Raw genomic sequence first — 19,730 nt, 5'->3', positions numbered from 1 at the left:
TTTATTTTATTTTAATTTTTTTATTGTAACTATCTTAATTAAATACCGTTTCTATTTTTAATTTAACACAAAATTACATTTATTTTTATTTTATTTTCCCAACCAAATACTTAAGAAAAATTTGGATAACACCATCACATCACTTATCTCCTGAAAGTCCACATTTTATCCTCTTATCTTAATTTTTTTCTTATCCTGCGACTAAATGGTCCCTTAAGCAGTGAAGCTAGAATTATCTCTGCCCGTTAATTCTAACAGTGCAACAATCTCCTTCAGTACGGATGCGAACTCCAGACACCGTAGCATAATATTCTTAACGACAACAGCCAGCCATAGCGGTGTTATTTATTCATATGACGCATGGTAAACAAAATATGATGGTATTTTTATCTGTCGTTATCTAATAGCAAAGGTTGTGAATAGACTTAACCTTTTTCACGCCAACCAAAAGGCTCCATAGACTCGAAGAAGAAAGAACAAAAAGAGGCCCATAGACAGGTCACATCTCCCTCATTCTCATTCTCATTCTCATTCTCTCAAACTTACCACTACGCTGAAGTGTCTATTCCTTCCTTCAGCGGGCCAAAACGCGTGGTACCAGTTCTGCAAGAATGATCGAAAAAGATAATGTTGATCTCAGATGTTTTGACTCATTTAGCTCTGTTCACTGGGAATTTTCATGTCAAGCTCTCAATTTCCTTAAAAAGAAAAGGTCAGTTTTTTCTGGGTTGTGATTAAACTTGTAATATATACTGGAGGTCTAGCTAGTTATGTTACTGGGTTGCCTGACGGGAGGATCAAAAGAAGATGAGAGAAATAGTAACAATACATTAGAGTCGACATGGAAAAGAAAGAGACCTAAACACTGCAAGACAAAACAATAATTAAGCCGCAGCAGCATAAGGTTCTGCGAATTGCTTACTTACAGTTCACGTCTCAGATAAAATATATCATTATAGGATTATAACCCTCCATTTAAGCAAGCCAACTTCAAGGATCAGAAAGAGTACTAGTTTTACTTCTCAGTGGAAAGGAAAGCTACAAAATGAGCCCTCCATGGGGAGAATAAAAACAAAGTTTTCTTGATTAAACTTCACGAAACCTGACTATAGCTCTCCTCTTTGTAGTTCACGATCTTTAATGCAGAAAGATTTTAGAGAAGAAACGAAGGTGTCTCAAATCCTCACCGTATGCTTTCCCTAAGCAAATTATATACCCATGTGTCTAACACTTCAAGAATATTTTCATGACATGAACGAATTTGAAGATAAGAAATTCATGCATAACATTCAAAGATTAGTCCTTTTATCGTATTAGTCTCCACTGAAGCAATACATGTTCAACATGCTACTCAGTCTGAAGAAGTTGTTCCAAAATACTTCACATCGTCTTCGTTAAGTTGCACCAGTAAGTAGGCTTATATTCTTATTTCACTACTCATTGATCCGTATGACTATCAAATACTACTTCATCCCCACAATGCATCTTTCTATTCTTTTCTTCACTACGAAGAAATATTTATGCTACCAATTAATATTGTGGAGCAAATCCATGTTCGATCTCCTTACTTCCAAGATATTTTAGGAGTAGGAGAAAAGCTGAGATACATCACTTTTAATATAGAAACAATAATGTACTCTTTGAATGGCTTAATCTATTCGATGACAATCTGGATTAACAAAGAACTGAAAGAGAGAAGACGAATATGAGAAATATATAAAGGACCATTTTGTTAATTATATCTTTAAGAGTTACCTGATCAAAAGAGGAACAAAAAAATCTGAAAATATTAGGAAGTAATATCTCTTACTATACTTTTGATCCTTTATTCTTGTACATATGTCGTCAAATTTGAGAACACCATGTTGCACAGAAAGAGAGGGACTAAAACATCTCACACTAATGACTAACCTAATGATATATATGTAACTAATTATTAGTAACAAACCTAAAACCACGAGACAAATGAATCAAGATCGATCCACAGACCAATTAAGATGGTTAAAGCACTTACATAATTATCTCCTTCCATCCATTATTTCATCATATAGATAACTCATGAAGGCACCCAAGCTGAAGCAAACACCACATGATGCCCCTTCCAAGTGAGCACCAATTCCTCCTGATCCCCTTTCCTCACCCCCCACCCCCTCGCGTGCTCGTCGACCAACGTCTTCACCTCTCCGACCGCCTCCTCTCCGAACTCCACCGCCCGAAACCCCGCCCCTCTCATCCTCTGTGCCCACCTCCCTTTGCTCTCAACCCTCTCCACTCTCTGCAATCCTTCATGAGCTATCACGTTTTCTATCCTCCACCCAATTCCAGCCTCGTACCACCGACGCCGCTCGCTCTCCCTCGGTAAAAATGCGTCGATTGCATCGTACGCTATCCATAAATAATTGAACGCCGACCGCAGCCTCACAAGGACGTCATCCGCCGTGAAGTCCGCGTCCTCGTCGACGACGATGACTAAATTCGGTTCCAGGCTTCGTACCGATTTTAGAAACATGGACCGCGTGATCACGCCGGCGGTCTCGTCGGGGATGTAGTGCAGCATCATCTGGCAATTTACAATTAGAGCCTCGCCTTCGGATACTAGTCGTTGCACTCGTAATTGTTCGATAAGAGAGACGAAGGCATCGGTAGGGCTTGAAGGAATCGTTGTAAACTCCATGACGACGTTTCTCGATCGCGCAAAGTTGACTAGCTTTGCGCCCAGTTCTTGGTACGAGAGGTCGAGCATAGGCGGCGGTGATATAGTACTCGTTGTGGTGGCAACGGTGAGCCTTATAAATGGAGGGCCTTCGGGTCGGTTAGCTAACATGTCGATAAGCGTAGGAATCTGCATGCAATGAGTCGTGCTGAGATCTACTATGTGAACGATTTGGAACCCCTCGACGGCGTCGACGATGGCGGCGTTGGCCGCCGTGTAGCCGAAGCGGTGCCACGGGGTGAGGTCGATGAAGCTGGCTAGGTCGACGGCGGAGAAGCGATGCAAGTGGAGGGAAGTGGACGAGGCGAACGTGGGCGTAAGGAGATCGAAGGAGCCGATCTTGGAGGCTCGGACAATTAGGGCGCGGAGGAAGGCGGCGGTGAGGCGCTGGTTGCAGTCGCCGTCGTGGGGGGCGAGGTTGTTGAGGACCCAGAGGAGCTGCTGGGCGAGGGTGTCGTCGTTGGCCTCGATGGCGTCGGCGCAGTGGACGAGGAGCTCCTCCATGCAGCCGGCGGCAGTGAAGCAGCTACCGTGGAATTTGGCGGCGGAGGCAGTCCATGGACGGCTGGCGCGATGGAGGAGTTGGTGATTAGGATTGAGGAGGTCGTTATGGTGGAAGGAAGGTGGTGGTGGTGGTAGTAGTATTGCACTACTATGAGTGAATTGGATCATTTGTGTACTTCTATTGTTGGACAAAAAGTAAACTTTAAGGGTGTGGATGGTTTAATAGGTGGTTGTAAAGTGGATATATATAGAGTAGGAGAAGAGGATCATCACGAAACCCTAAATAGATGCTGGTTAATGCACTCAAGTACAAGACTAGTTCATAAACGTTTTTGTGTATGTGTTAGAGAGAGAGAGAGAGAGAGAGAGAGAGAGAGAGAGAGAGAGAGAAGAAGAAGAAGAAGAAGAAGAAGAAGAAGCAAAGAAGAAGACCATTAAGATGAGAAGGGAGTTGGAATGGAAGAAGAGGGTTGCAGAAAGAGGGCCAGCGGGTGTGATTGAATTGGATCTTGGGAGTCATGTGAGGTAGCTGGCCATGGGATTGTCTTGACATGAGACTAAGGGAGTTGGTTTTGTCATGGCATAAAAGAATGAGGAAAGATGAGAGAGACCTCACGGGCCATATCGCTCTCAATTAATTAACTAATTCATTGATTTACTTAATATGTTACACTACTTAATTGGGTCCAAGATTAGACTGGAGTTGGTATAACTTTTTGTAGTATCCTCTCTCTCTCTCTCTCTCTCTCTCTCTCTCTCTCTCTCTCTCTCTCTCTCTCTCAGCTCAATAACAATAAATAGAGCTCACAATATCTCGTGCTTTTGTCTACTTGCATTTCACTTTATCATGCAGACTTGGATGTGCTCGTGTTCGTGGTCGTGTATACCCCCAATCACGCCATTCTTGTGCAGTTGTGCGCTCGATCCCTACGTATCTCTTTCTCTCTCAATTAATACTACTTCGTAGAACCGCTGAGCTCTTCAATATTCTAAATAGTAGTGCTTTCCTCAACATCATGGAAACTTCGTTGTGCATTTTAATGTTGTCTGATATTTGAATGGGATGGATTTACGATGTTTCTATTGCTAATTTCAGAATTTTAATTAAATTTAAAATTAGTAATTAAAAAAAATTAAAATATAAATATTATAAGAATTTTGAAAGTTTTGTAACGGTCATAACGATTATTTTAAAATAATTAATAGGCTGAATTTATTTCGACACGGGTTACATGTTTTGAAAAAAATTCAAAAAACCTCATATATTTATAAATACCTCATTTATTTATAAGAAAATATAACAACAATATAAAATTTCAAATCAAATGGAAAGCTTTAGCTATTTTTATTTTTCAATTTTTCTCTTCTATATTATTTATTTGAATTAAAGGAGTACGGTTCTCACATAGAAACGTGGAAGGACTATGATATTCGATAATACAGGAACGAGGTTTTAGATTGTTCCTTAGAGAAAAGAGAGATATGTAACTTTGCACATAGGGCGTCACTTTCTTTTAGGGCAGCAACACTTCAGTGTGCCTTACAAGTTAGAGTTTCTTAATTTTTATTATTATTATTTATATTAAATAATATTTATTTTAATTTTTTGAAATACAAAACTAGATTTATTTTGTGCATAAATATTTTATTTAAAAGTTTATAAAATCTAATAGTTTTCGATAAAAAATAAAAATATTGCGAATTTGGAATTTCATTAGATACCTATATTTCAATAATACCTTTTGGAGGATTAATTTTGATGGAAGGGGGAAAAAATATATATATATAATTTTAGTCTACTTAAAATATCCAAGTTTAAAATTCATTTTATTAATAGATGCGATTATAGTCAGGCTCCAAAAATTATGAAGATATATCTATCTAAAAGGTGTTGGAATTCTACTTTGAATAAAAAAGTAACGATGAGTTTGGAATTAAGTGAAATTCGGTATCCCAGGAAATGACGTGTCTTTAGTTAATCAAAATCAAAGATTGTAATTAGCCAAGGTGGATTTTCCATCTTTTTTTGTCTTTAGAAAAGTTTTATTTTACTTATATCTTTCAGCTAGAACTTAAAATTAAATGTCTTCAGTATGAATTAAAATAAGTTATACAACAATATATATATATATATATATATATATATTTTGATCGAATTAGGACTTTTGAGTCATAGCAAAATTGATGATTTTTGATTAGGTAGGTATTCATAGATATTAACTGATTTCTTGAGAGTAGATTGAGATTATCCATTTCATCTCCCGGGCTTCCTTGCATCAGATTTATTGACCAAAAGAATTGCAAACGTGCAAATAATTAACAAATGAGTTGAATAAATAATAATAAGTGAGGAGAGGGCTAATTCTATTTTATATATACAAGTGACTGCTCGGTCGGTCTCCCAATAACTACAAATGTAGCTATAGCTGCAGTAATTCCAATGGCTAATTGATCAGCAAAGAATAAATAAATAACTATTTATGTGCAAATACATTGAATCCTTTATCTGCTGACCTATGAGAAGAGAAGAGGGTAATTATCTAACAATATCTTGGCTGATGTGATCGGCAATCAGAATTGGTTCGATATCTAGCGTGGAATCTTGCCACTGTCGAGCATATCATGAAAAGGGCACACTGGACCCACGCACACACGTAAACATGGAAGATAGCAAGTGAGAAGACTCGCTGGATCTTCCTGTTCCTGACGTTGGTTTGAGCAATAACTTTGTAATGCTCTTATACTTGAAAAAGAGATAATTCTAATCATGGATGGCTGTGCCAGTGCTATAACAACACTTGTCACACTGAGGGGTGCCGATCGCTTATCATCGACCTTTTTGTCGAGCTATTCGTAGTCGATGCCTTAACTCGAGGGAGACGGAAAAAAGATTAAGATAGAAATAGAGTTATCGGTTAAAAACTTAAGTTGTGGATCCGAATCTATCTCTCTTTCTCCTTCCTCTGATTAAAACACTTGATGCGAGTTTGAGTGACGACGAAAACGAGCGGCGATTGGCGATAGTAATAACAAATGCGAAGGCAATGACGAAGACGAAGACAATGACGAAGGTGAAAGCAAGTATCGTTTTTTTTTTTCTTTCCTTCTTTTATAACACATGCTGTGTCGGTCGATGGTTGGCACAATGCTGATTCTAATACTTTTTTTTTTTTTTTTTTTTTCAATATACATTGATCCTATTAAACTGTTAAATCCCTCGTACCCGTTAGATAGAAAAGGCGAAAAGCATCTCTCTACGTTAATATTTTTCTCTACTTATTTTCTAAAAAAGAATAAGAGTATAAATGTCAAAAATTTATAATAGAGAGAGATTTGAAAGGCTTCCAATAGAGTTTAAGGGGTATAAGAAAAGTTTAGTGGCTATATATCGAATCAACGATGGTTTAGAGGTCTAAGTCGAATTATTTTTATAATTTAATATATATAGTTGATATCTGACTTCAAAAATAGGATGCAATAGTAGGGCTTCTTCTATTTGACCGAATTATATATGCCAATTTTACTACAATTAATTTGGCCAAAATCTGATCTCTCTTGAGAAAACGAAGATATTCCAGTCCCATTTCTAGCCAATTAGCCTCCTAGGTAGCTCTTTCTTGCATGGACCTCTTAATGAGAGAGAGAGAGAGAGAGAGAGTTATATTAACAACATTGTTCCACTTGCTTTAATCACATGAAAACAGAAGCTTGTGACCTTGTTTAATTATCAACTTAATGAAAGTTTAAACCAGCTGGGCAGAAAAGTTTATGCCCGTTGGCTTCTACCTTGGTTTAGAGTGAGCAAGGGTACAATAAAGCATCCCTAAAAGCTCGCATATGTAGAAAGCCGACCAACATCCTTCTTCCATCTTTTTGTGGCAAAAGGTGAGAGCATTAGAAGAATCTAACAGAAAGCACATAAGGAGAGCAACATACGTTAAAACATAGCTAGTTATTATAATCTCTCTCAAATTGAGAGCACTCACTGAAATAGGATTCCTAAGCTTGACGTCCAAAGGCTACAAGACAAGCTGCTCAACTAAAATACTTTCAATTTTCTCGAGAAGAATTCTCTTTCTTCGCTGCTCCCCTTTGTTCTCATCCTAAAAGACATCACAACGAACGAGTCTCTAGCCATGAAAGCAAGGAATGTGAGCATGTGCTCCAGTTTCCTCACCCTTAATTTGGGAACTCCTCATAGACAACTAACATCAATGGCACCCCAAAATTTAAAAAAAGAAAGAGAGAAAATTTGTATGTAGGTACTACTGTTTAATGTGGGTAAAGTAGATATACCCCAAACCATGAGGAAGCCAAAAGGATGAGGCCAAATATTTGGGATGTCGAGCTGTTTAAGAAAGGCACTGTCTTTTTAATAAGAATACAATACACAGGAGCTACAAATAGAAGAGAAAACTATTTGAATCTTAGCATTAATGAAGTTTGCCCAATCATTGATGAGATATAGGAATCTCACCATGTGAGTCAGTGAATGTTAAACAGTGTTTTTTTTAATGTTATTTTACCCGTTTATAGTTATATTTAAACTGAATATATATATATATATATATTTATCATTTAAACTTTTAATTGATGTTATTTTAGATGTATTAAAAATTTATCTAATTATTTACAATTTTGTATCAGATAAATATTTTTAAATTTAATTTGAAAATGAAAACGATTTTAGTTTGAATATAGTTGAGATTAAGTGACAATTGGAACTATAGAAGGGCATGGTAAACGTAAGTCTAATAAAGGGTAAAGTATAATTTTCCATTATTTTTAATACAATTTGGACGGTATCTATTTGTACATGGAAGTAAGAGGAGTGTGTGTGGAATTATATATCAATTAATGTTGTTCTTTTCCAAGAATACAAGTAATAACTATCTCTATTTTTGCTTGTTGTGATCGGGTTATCGTATATTATCATATATGTATAATTATATAGAATATTAACTATAAGTTTTTTTCGTAGAGAAAGATGAAGAAAGAGCCACGTGTTTTGAGTTTGATACTGAGATAAATTGAAGACTTTCTACTCTAAAAAAATATAAGGTAAAGATTGCGCAGGTTGAGATGTAGTCAAATCTACGTTGGATAAGGTTCGGTTTTCTTGATGGCCCATGGGCCATGGCAATCGTAAGATCCAGTAAGTCAACGTGCCAGAATATTGGGCCAAAGATAGATATGGCTAAATTGAGCCCATTTTGGTCAAGCCAGTTTAATTATTGGATCATAAACCCATGTTATATATATATATATAAGTATTAAATACTTGAGCAGCGGATGGCGCAGGCCATTACTCAAAAATCTCAGACCTTTGTCTTCACCCCCTCTTCCACAGTAGTTGGCTCGATTTCCACCATCTCTTCGCATTCAATTCGTACGCTGCCTCTCTCTCTCTCTCTCTCTCTCTCTCTCTCTGTATCTAGTAAGGTGTAGGATGGCAAGAGAGGATGGAAATTAAGGAACCCACATTGCACGGATTTCATGGTGGCTCTCCTGCTATCATTATTTCTCATCTCTTAGTTCTAATGGGCTCTTCCATTACTTAAAGGAACCACTTTGTTCGTGCCTTCCTTGTGAGGCCCAGAAGAAGCTGTCTTTCTTGTTGTTTGAGGTGTTCTAAAAGGAGAAATGAGGGGTTTGGGGATTTGGGTTTTTCTCATCTTAGTAGGAGCGGCATTGGTGATCATTTCTTCGAGCAAGAACTGCATATGGAAGTCAGGTATTGTGTTCTTCTGCGAATTGGGTTTAGTTTTTGTGTGTTAAAAATATCATTTTGGAGTTTTGGGTGTAAAGGACTTTGTGGCTTTATCTTATATTATATAGTGAGCACAAGATGTGGAGCATGATCAATTGAACACTGCTCTACTGAAACATGCGGTGGAAATCCATATTTTAGTTCTTATTACATTCGTATGTGCTTGTATTTTTTAATTTAATTTTATTAATTAGCTGTGTTTCATTTTTATTTTCATTTTTCATTTTTGTGCTTGACATGCTCTACTAATCCTTGTGTGATAGCCCACTAACACTCAAGTTGGTTCAATGATTAAAATCTCAGAAACAAAATGGCTGCTATTTTATGCCTTTCTGTTTAGCAACCAACGGGTTATTAGAGTAAGATACTTGCTGATGGAAGTGATTGTAAGATGGAATGAATGTTTATTTCATGGTATAGCAACATTTCTTTCTCAGAGCAAATTGTGTTGGTTAACTTATGGCAAAGCAAGTGCTTCCATGTATCACAGCAAAACTTTGTTTATGTAGTTATTGTAAAGTTTCTTTTGGTTAATCTTATGCTTTCTTATCTATCTCCAATGCAAAGAGCGATCCTGTTTCTTTCTTGCAAGCTAGGTTTAAATTTCTCAAATGATTTGATAGAATTAGCATGAACTGGTTTGTCAGTTTGGTATTCTCATGATGCTTTAGATTTTGCTTGTCCTTTATACTGCAATTCTCTCGATATGTTGAGTCAAAGAAATTACTTTCATCTTGCAGTTGCATTAGATGCAGAATTGATCTATTATAGCCATGGAGTTCATAAGGTTATGCACATCGAAGGCGCTATGGTGCTTATAACCAACAGAAAATTGAAGGTACGTGAATTTGCACAACTCAGGAAAACCAAGGTTGGCTTTAAAATGTTTGAATGGATGATTAAAGATAGTATCTAAATTGAAGCTAAAAGCTAGCACTATCCATGTTTATTTATCGAAATTATCTATCAGTGAATTTAAATAAATGAAGAAAGTTTGTCCACAGAGTTGGAATTTGGCATGCATGGCATGCAATTCCTTTTAAGGTTGAGCAAGCTTTTAACACACTAGGGTCTTTCTATATCGGAGTTTCATAAACATGTCATTTTTCAAGTATATGGTTGTGGTTCCAAGAGTGCTTTTCTAATTAGAGTTTTCTGAGTTCATGCATAAACTACTTACTAGAAAAGAAGTGTGTATTGCATCTCTCTCAGGAAAGGAGTCGCATTACTGGAGCCAGCGGGAGTGCAAGGATTTTGGGAAGTATAAACCTAGAGGACTACCCACGCTTTGACCCAAGTCCAAGTTCAAAAGCAGCCATTAAGGCTGGACCAATTGAGCATGGAACTCCTCTCATGCCATATGTGCCCAAAGCACCACCTCCTGGCCACCCCAATCATGGAATTCCTTGACGAAATTTCTGCTTCTTCTGTCACTTGTCATGCCTATAAACCTACCAAGGAAGCTGTTGGTGGTACCACGATATGTTGAGTTGATAAACCAAAATGTCCTATGCTGGTATTATGGTTTACGCTGGAATACTATGAATTGCTTATTGGATACTACATGCATTACATGACACTTTTTCTCAATAGCAACTCGTAACTACGTGCATAGGTATCTTGTTCTGTGACAAACATAATGTTTAATTAGAAAGAACCTAATTTACTATCTTTTCTTTGAGATCAGGGATAGCATGGGGTCACAGATGCACATATATAATTCCTTGTTCATCAGTTTGTTCTTCCTTTGGTTGTGACGCTTATTAGTTAGTCTAATTCTGTAGAATATGCAACTGTACTTGCAAGATAGTCCTTAGAAACCAATTTCTCCTTTTGAGTCGCATGGGCTTTTGCTGCTAGCATGAAAATCTTGGCAAGCTATAAATTACAAGCCCTTTAGTTGTTAGTACTTTGATCGGAACTTTGCAAGTTTAAGCCCTACATGTTAAAAAGAGGTAATATGATTTGTCCCATATGACCTTTCTATTCTTTAGTGATAATTGAAATCTTGCTAGAGTTCTTAACATAATTTAGTATTATTCATCTTTAGAAATTGCACCGACAAGTTAAAAGGCCGTACATTTGGAAGGATTAGAAAGTGACTGAATATGTTATCTATCAGTAAACCTGAATGAACGAGGCACTATACAATAGATGAATAATTGCTAGTTATTGATTGACATAGAATTGATATATTTGTTCCCAGGACTGATTAAAATAGATCGCAGAGTCCTCTCAGTTATGTGCGAGTAATCTGAATATTTGACTGAAGTTGATAAATTTTTGATAGTCTACTAAGTCCATCTGTGGTTTTTCTCCCCTTGAACAGCAACATTTCTTCTACATAACATCTGTATATGCTTTTGTTTCTTTTGCACAGAAACAAAGAATGCGAAGGTGTACTGAGTTTGATGATAAAAATGTATTTGCATCTATCAATCACGGTTTTTGTTTCCAAGATAGTTTTCTTTTTCATATTGTTATGCAGGGTTAGAATTCCATAGTCATTGATTGTCATAGCTAAACAGTGTCTCAGCAACATGCCTAACATCCCATGTGAAATGAACTTTTATTATGCACTTTAGTGGTTACTCTGTCATTTTCCCTCAGTTGACATGGATTCTTAGTTGCAGAAAGTGAAGTGGGTGTGAAACTTATTGTACCATCATACAGATATTAAATCAAATTGCAAGATGTGGAACTCTCGTGCAGGCAATTTCTTGTAAGCGTAGCTGTAGAGAATTCTTGAAAACTAATCTCAGGAACAAAGCAACTTACTTTCAAGATACTATGCAGAGAAGTTTCATGACTTTGAAATTAGAGGATGTTGACAAAAATAATTATGTTGAGGTGATTAAAGAAGAACACATAATACAAACATCAATCATTTGCGAAAGGTGAATGGTATCTTTATTTCGACTTATCTTTCACTTGTTCAAATTAGATTTCATTATACTTTTACTTGACAAATAGTCTAGTAGCTACTGTTGCATAGTGGCAAGCAGGGAAGTAAGCAATGCTCTGTTACGTAACAGAGTGAAGCTTGTACTTCTAATGTAGTAGTCTCTGCTCTTCTCCATTTGCTGTTGGGCTTTCACTGTCCAAAAGTACGCATTTCGTGCTCATCAACAGCATGGAACAACTAGGATCCGATAAAATGTCGGTTTCAGTCTAATACACAACGAACAGAGTTGTCTCCCACGTGCCTGCATGCCACGTAGGTGCACTTATGCCAAACATATTACTTATATAATAAATGATAATAAAAGGTTTTTTTTTTCATCAATACCCTCTTAGAAGCTCCCTATTAGCTCGTATATCCTTCCAAATTCAAATCAGGCTATTGCTATTGCTATTGTTTTTGAATGGATGCTCTTCTAGCTTATTTGAAAGCAATTAATGGAAAAAGGTAATTTATTTTCTTCTATTATTGAATAAATTAAAATTAAAATTGTTAGTTAATTTTTATAAGGTATTCATAAAAGAATAAATATTAATTGTAGAGGAGTATATACATAAATAAGAAGAAACTTTACTGGTGACCAACAGCGGTTTGATCAGCTGCGCTCATAGTAATTAGGTCAAGCACTTGGTCACCATCTTAGTTTGGATGGTAAGCAAGCAAGCAATCAATCAGCACATTAATTAGGTATATAACGATAATGACTTACTAAGACTTGTCATCAGACATTTCTTATTGATATATATGAAATCCATCCGCTCTCCTAACTTCACGTTCTGTTCGATGGACTATCCTTTTTTTGAAGTGGATAGTTTACACCAAACATTCTCGTCATCACGATGTTTTCACTCTATTTTTTCTTATAAGAATAATACTTGGAGAGGGAGAAGTAGATTTACTAGAATATATCATAGGAATAGGAGTGCTAAAATATCCTATTTTTCTAAAACTACCTTTATATATTGTACGACATATGTACATTAGCTGACCAACAACTTGGCCCACCACAACCAGCAAAAGGTATGAATATATATATATATATATATATATATATATATATATATGTATATGAATGAAATTGAAATGAATACAAGCATCCAAAACGAAAAACAAAAAAGAAGCACATCTCGCCTCTTCTAGATACTCGGTTCACATTTTATTTTTTTTTCCTCTTTGTCTCTTTCCTTCTCATAGTCACTCCACTCTCCTCCTCTTCTATCGGGGAGAGTAGCTGGAGCTGGAGTCCGGTGTCTCTCTCGAGATCTCGACGGAAACCATGGTGGCCGCCACGGCCATCGCCGCTGCCACAAAGAATTCTTCTCCTCTAAGCTCTTCCGAGAAGGACAGAAACTCCAACACCGTCTCGATCCCACGGCGAAGTCACCGGAGCAAAGAAATCACCTCCCGGAACCTTTCCTCCTCCTCTGCCGCCTCCAATTCCCACTCGTCGCCTTCCTCCATCTCGCGTCGATTCCCGTCACCTCTGGTAACACCCCGGACCTCGACGCCACCGGCATTGCCCCAATCTTTAGCCCCTAAGCGGTCCCTCTCCGTGGACCGCACCCGCCCCTCCACCACCACCACCACCACCACTACCCGAAGCCTCTCCGTCTCCTTTCAGGGCGAGTCCTTCTTCTACCAGACCAGCTGCGCCAAAAATTCCCCCCGGAAAGCCACCCCCGAGCGCCGGAGGGCTTCCGATAACCCCATCCCACGGAATGGAGACCAATTATGGCCGGGAGCCAATTCCCCGGCGTCAAATCCACTCTTTAAGAGCTTGGATTGCTCTCTTGGAAAGAAAGATTCGATCTTGGCCACTATCCGCCTAATGCAACAGTCGATGATGCTGGATGATGGGGGAGATCTATTATCATCGGACACAGATAGCATGTCTTCCGGGAGCAATTCGGGTACGCCAGAGCCCATTGTGCCCCCTCGGGCACCCGCTGTTGAGAGAGGGCTTAGTTTGCCCGCGAGGTTCTGGCCAGTGAAGAAATATTTAGTGGACAGCCAGTTGCCCCGGATGGCATCATCGCCAAGTAGAGTTGGAGCTTCGCAATCGAGAGGGTTGGCTAATCCTTTGCGTGGAAGGAGAGGTTTGGCGGTAAGCTCAGAGTCCACTCCAATTGGTAGGCCAGGGAATGCGCCTTCTATTATTAGCTTTGCTGCGGAAGTCAGGAGGGCGAAGAAAGGGGAAAACAGGATAGAAGAAGCGCATATGTTGAGGCTCTTGGATAATCGGCACTTGCAGTGGCGGTGGGTGAATGCAAGAGTGAGTGCTGCGCATTTGGTGCATAGACTGACTGCGAAGGTAATCACAATAATGATAATGTCTGCGTGTTCTTAGCTTTATTCATATGGATTGACCATAGCAGTTGTTGTTTGTTAAAAATTACCAGTTGTTCTTTTCATTTTCTGATTTTTGGCGACATATAATTTTATCGTGAGAATGATTAGGTAATCATTAGTTGTTGAGATATCATGTTCCATCTAACTTCCTCACAGGTCTGTAAAGTATTGCTCTTTCATTTGTCCCTGGTATAATGAGTAGCATAAAATGTTGCACTGTCATAACTCGTCCTTCTCATCTTTTATTAGGACATTCTTCATTTACTTGATAGTAGTTTGAAAGTACTTTACTATATGAGAGCGATTAGCAACTTCAGATAGAATTTGTTGTGCTGGATCTGGAGATCATGTGACATCTGATTGTTACTTTATCAATAAGGGCAGTGACCACCACAATGTTGGATGTGTTTATCTCTTCATTTGCAAGTCTGCTATAGTGATAAATGGATCAATATGGATGAAATGCAACTATTTAATGTTTTTTTTTATCAATGTTAAAGTGCTGATGAAATTTCATAATCTTCAGTTTTCTGTTTTTTGCTATTCACCATGATAGACTTGGATTCAGTTTAATATATTCAGAGACTTATCAGCTAATCTTTTTGTCTGATTTGTATCAGAACAAGCTTTGTAGTGCGTGGACAAGTACTTCAGACTTGTGTGATTCGGTTACCATCAAAAGGAGCAAGCTCCAACTTCTGAGTCAAAGACTTAAACTAACTTCCATTCTTAAGGGACAAGTAAGTCCTGTCATCATGTCTCATTTACAGATACAATTGAAGCTTTAGCCCAATATCTTGTGTTTTCAAGGTCTCTATATTTACATCATACTCAAAACTCATTAGTCATTAGTAATTTTGCTTTCTCACATTTGGTTTATCTGGCAATATGAACTTGGTATGTTAATTTACATCTAATCAAGAGATATTAATCTAGATAGAGTAAGAGAGGGAAATGATAGGAAATTGAAGAGAAAAGTAAAGAGAAATGCCGGAACATACTTATTGACTTATTGCATGCCATATCAATACCATCATTCACCTCATTTCCCAGTCTTTTATTTGCGTGATGGAAACCAAAGCAATATGTGATGTGGCCTCCTTGTGCTGAATTTTGGCACATATTAGTCAGCAATTAGCAGTCTAACTTTTGAGGCTTTCTATGGTTGACTGTCCCCTTTGATAGAACAAGAGTTGACAAAACATGATGGCATAATCTGTTTGCTGAAAGACCATATGGTCTCAAACTCAATTAAGAATAGTCTGATCAATATTGCAGAAAATTGGGATTCACTCTGGGTGATTGAGTATGTTTAAAGATCCAATAAAATACTCAACTACCTGAAGCTTTGTTACTCAACCTGCTATATGGTTTCAAGTTTCAAGTTTCAAGTTTCATCTTTCTCTTCTCTAAGCTTCGCATGTGTTTTCAAACTTTCAATAGAGGCAAGTAAAAAATATATTTTAAGCTCTTATAGATTAAATTCTAGTTGCCTTAAGATGTTTCAGCAATTTTGTTTAGATTCATTAATATGCTCTTGCTTCATCTACTCACTTATGTTATCATAATATTTCGGAAACTGACAGTCACATATGGTCAATTGCAGATGACCTATCTGGAGGAGTGGGCTGTTATTGATAGGGATCATTTGATTTCTTTGTCAGGGGTGGTAGAGGCACTGAAGGGTAGCACTCTCCGTCTTCCGGTTGGTTCTGGTGCAAAGGTTTGGATCTTGCTAACTTTAATAAGCAATTAGTAGAATGATTATGATTCTGCAGAGACTAATAAATCTTCTTTTTTTTCTGTCAACAGGCAGACATCCAAGATGTCAAAGAAGCTGTTGGTTCAGCAGTTGATATAATGCAAGCTATGGGTTCCTCAATATGCTCTTTATTACCAAAGGTGATTCCATTTACCATATTCTCTTGGTAAACTCAATGTACCGAATGTTCAAAATTTTCTTACTTCTTAATGCAATATTTGTAGGATTCCATTTGTATTAGATAAAGAGAAATTATAGTGTTTCTGCAATATGAACTAGTGCCTACAAGCATTCCGAGGAACTCTCAGTTTTATAATATTACAAGTTTCACCGGTTAGTGTACAGAAAGCCACACAATTTGACAATACCCAAAACATGAAAGAGAATGACATACATCATAGTGTCACTGACCTACAACGTGAAAGAGAAGGCATACATCATAGTTTCACTGATAGACATGTCATCGATCCTTTTTAAGGTTCTCCCAATTAGATTTTCTGTCAGTTGTTGAAGAGTGCTTACAAATAACAAGGCCCCATGAATTATTGACAAAATTTTATAACATTTATAGACTTGATATCAAGTTATCAACCCTCTGTAAATTGGTGTCAATTTATAGGGACAAACTTCCATTAAACAGCTGTGGGTAACAGTAGTAAAGTAACACCATTATTTATTTTATCAATGTTGATGGAATCGTTATTATATATTGGGTAGCGACAGAACCTGAGTTCCTCTAGTTTCATTAAATGAAAGATTAGATAATGGTTATTAGTTTGTGATGTAATGGCTGCTATAAAACAGTAACACCATAGACTTACTGTAAAGCGCGTGTCTGTGACTATTAGATCTGGATCTTTCCTCATTCTTCAGAAGACCAAAATATGGTAATTCTTTAACTTGATAGAAGCTTACTAAATAGGATTGCACACGTGACAGCTTGATAGCGGGCTCTACTTAAGCTCTTCCAAAGATATATTTTCATAGCCTCAAGAAATTTAAAAGCAGCCTTTAAATCGGCTTATATTTGAGGGAACGTGATGGAGACGTAGTTGTTATGGTATGGTGCTTCCGTGTAATCTGCAGCATCAAGTAACTATATTACAGACATTCCAATCGTCAGTAGGGAGAGAGTGTTTTTACTGGAAAATATAAGTTTGACAAAATGTCTTTTCCTCAATTGTCAAACAGTAATTTTCCTAAGAAAGTACATATTTAAGTGTGAACTGGATGAGGGGTACATGGTGCAAGACATAGCTGGAAGGGTTATGAAATTAACTATCACTATGCATTGCTGTATCAATGTTATGCCAATACCTTATTTCTTGTAGTATTCCATGGATTGATATATTTACCTCAGAGCAATGAGGAGATTATTATATTATAGTTTCCTTAGGCAATTATTCTGTTGAAAAAAAGAGCAAACTAAATGAAAATAAACTGGGTATGATTGTAATTCTTTTAGTAAAACTGTATAGATATATTGTTGCTTGCTTAGTCAATTGATAATTTGACAGGCATCATCCTATATCCTATGCAAAATACCCATCTCTCCCTGTCTCTCATATTTGATCTAAACATCCCTAGGTTGAAGGGACAAACTACCTGGTGTCTGAAGTAGCTAAATTGGCAGCACAAGAACGAATACTACTGGATCAATCTAGAGATCTCCTATCCACAGTGGTAGCCATGCATGTAAGCGCAACTACCAGTTTTTTTGTTTCATTTCCTCTATATCTTGAGATGCTTTCTGTTAATACGAGCTTGCAAAAATCAGGTTAAGCAGTGTAGCCTTCAAGGGCACATATTACAACTAAAACACAGACAGTGCGGGATGCAATTGTAGAGCAGATTCTGACAGCCTTTCTGATCATTAACATTTTAACTTCTCTTACTAACTGCAAATTGTTCCAAAAGGTAATTAAACATTACTGTTTGTTGGGTTTGCCTGAGTTTCTTTTTCTTCCTTTTCTTCTTGTTAATTTCAATGAGTTTCTTGTATTTTTGTATGCATATTACTATGAGAATGGCGTTTTTACCTGCAGTAACTGCGGTAGCTGTATACAGATACTCTTAATTGTAAAGGCAAATCTTTTGTACTTGAGAAACTCGATTTTTTTTACCGTTGTTGTTATGAAGAAACTAACAGAAGTAAATGCTAAACAATCCGATAACTTGCGGCACAGTGAATTTACTTTTTCATTGGTGGCATCAATTCCTCTAATTTATGTGCAGTACAATTGCATCTCAGAGATTGGTATACAACCATGCTAGTACTTGGATTCATATTCGGCTTTTAACTCTCTTATTCCCCAAATGACTCGCCAACTTTTTCTAAGGGAAAGCTCGGTAGGCGGCTAAGTGACGACTTTTGACATAAACGTTATATTAAGTAAAATAAAAAATAAAGCTAAGAGCACTAAGAAATATTGATAAAGAAGGGCCCTAACAAATTCATATACATAGAATCTTGAGTTAGCTTGTGGCTATATTAGTGATCCAGTAGTCCAGGGCGTGATCTTGTGAAAAGTTTGGAGAATTAAAAATCACCAACCTGCAATAATGAAATAAATAGAAAGGAAAGAAAAGGCAAACGTGATGCATCCACCACCACCACCACCACCACCATCACCAACGATCACTAGATAAGGGGAGAAGAAACACCTCCTTTCCTTAGGAATAGGTTCATGGCCACATAAAATCTCTCCCACTTCTCACCGTACAACTCATTACTGCACACGAAGAAAGGCTTTTTGGTTGAGCCAACGATCATTGTAGGGAGAAGCTTTGTGTCTCCTAACTTCGACCTTCCACAAGGAAAGACGAGATTCTAGACCTTGCGCCCACCATAAACCAGAGGGTGCTCTCTTGTGACAATATTAGAGAATAACATAGAGAAGGCTCCCCCAAAACCGAAGAGGAGACTATACAACCCGAGGGAGAGAAAAAGGAAAGGAAACCCTAGCCATCTACTAATGTTCAAGAAGGCTCTCTTATCCTAAATGAATCACCTACTTAATTAGCCATTAATCACATGAACTTCGATCACTCTAGTTGACTTTTTATATTTAAATCTTACATAACTATGCATGTGAATTGTGAAGAAAATTCCAAAGATAATATCATGCGATATTTATGAACAAAAGAACGAAGAAGATATTCCCAACATGATCCAAATATTATTGTGTGCTTCCAAACTCCTAAGTTAAATCATTAATTGCCAAAGTACACATCTGGAATGGAAAAACTGGTGCACGAATGTATATATGGTTATACGAAAATATCCATTGGCAAAAGAAGAAAAAGAGATCCATTGCCCAACTTGGCCGCCCCGTGATAAGATGCAAAGGACACAAAGTTAGCATTCTGTCGAGCGTCGTGGAATCCTCGTCACGCATTACAGTAGAAACACAAGCATACCGTTTATAATATACTACTGCACACTGCACTCTATTAAGCCAATCACAATTTAGCCTCCTTCACCTTCGTAGTAACTAAACTACTGCTCACTTTATTTAGTATACTAATTTAATATTTTTTTCTATACAGCTTTTAAAAATTAATTTATTAATAACTTAATGTTACCATTTTGTTCTTTTAATAATAGCATGTAGTACACTTTTTGAATTATTTTTCTCTCTCCTCTCCAAAGTCAACCATGACTTCCTTC

General features: G+C 37.3%; 3 protein-coding genes across 3 annotated transcripts; 2 read left to right on the top strand and 1 right to left on the bottom strand.

The window, feature by feature from the left end:
- Positions 1–1,754: 1,754 nt before the first annotated feature.
- LOC140778611 (scarecrow-like protein 32) lies at positions 1,755–3,767 on the bottom strand. The gene has a single exon (XM_073123409.1). The coding sequence runs from the start codon at positions 3,383–3,385 to the stop codon at positions 2,057–2,059; it is 1,329 nt and encodes a 442-aa protein (XP_072979510.1). The 5' UTR covers positions 3,386–3,767; the 3' UTR covers positions 1,755–2,056.
- Positions 3,768–8,529: 4,762 nt separating this feature from the next.
- LOC140779261 (uncharacterized) lies at positions 8,530–10,773 on the top strand. Its single transcript, XM_073124269.1, has 4 exons — positions 8,530–8,606; positions 8,781–8,951; positions 9,728–9,825; positions 10,200–10,773. The coding sequence occupies exons 2-4, from the start codon at positions 8,861–8,863 to the stop codon at positions 10,395–10,397; spliced, it is 387 nt and encodes a 128-aa protein (XP_072980370.1). The 5' UTR covers positions 8,530–8,606; positions 8,781–8,860; the 3' UTR covers positions 10,398–10,773.
- A 2,272-nt stretch (positions 10,774–13,045) lies between these two features.
- Positions 13,046–18,229, top strand: LOC140778570 (QWRF motif-containing protein 2-like). The gene is made up of 6 exons (XM_073123361.1): positions 13,046–14,260; positions 14,919–15,038; positions 15,905–16,021; positions 16,111–16,200; positions 17,648–17,755; positions 17,838–18,229. Exons 1-6 carry the CDS (start codon positions 13,226–13,228, stop codon positions 17,904–17,906), a joined length of 1,539 nt encoding a protein of 512 aa, XP_072979462.1. The 5' UTR covers positions 13,046–13,225; the 3' UTR covers positions 17,907–18,229.
- Positions 18,230–19,730: the final 1,501 nt, after the last annotated feature.

Source organism: Typha angustifolia, chromosome 15 (assembly GCF_048772165.1).
Source record: "Typha angustifolia cultivar Huaian chromosome 15, ASM4877216v1, whole genome shotgun sequence".
Taxonomy (NCBI): domain Eukaryota; kingdom Viridiplantae; phylum Streptophyta; class Magnoliopsida; order Poales; family Typhaceae; genus Typha; species Typha angustifolia.
Note: the sequence above shows the minus strand (reverse complement) of the source record. Positions and strands in the feature narration are given on the sequence as shown.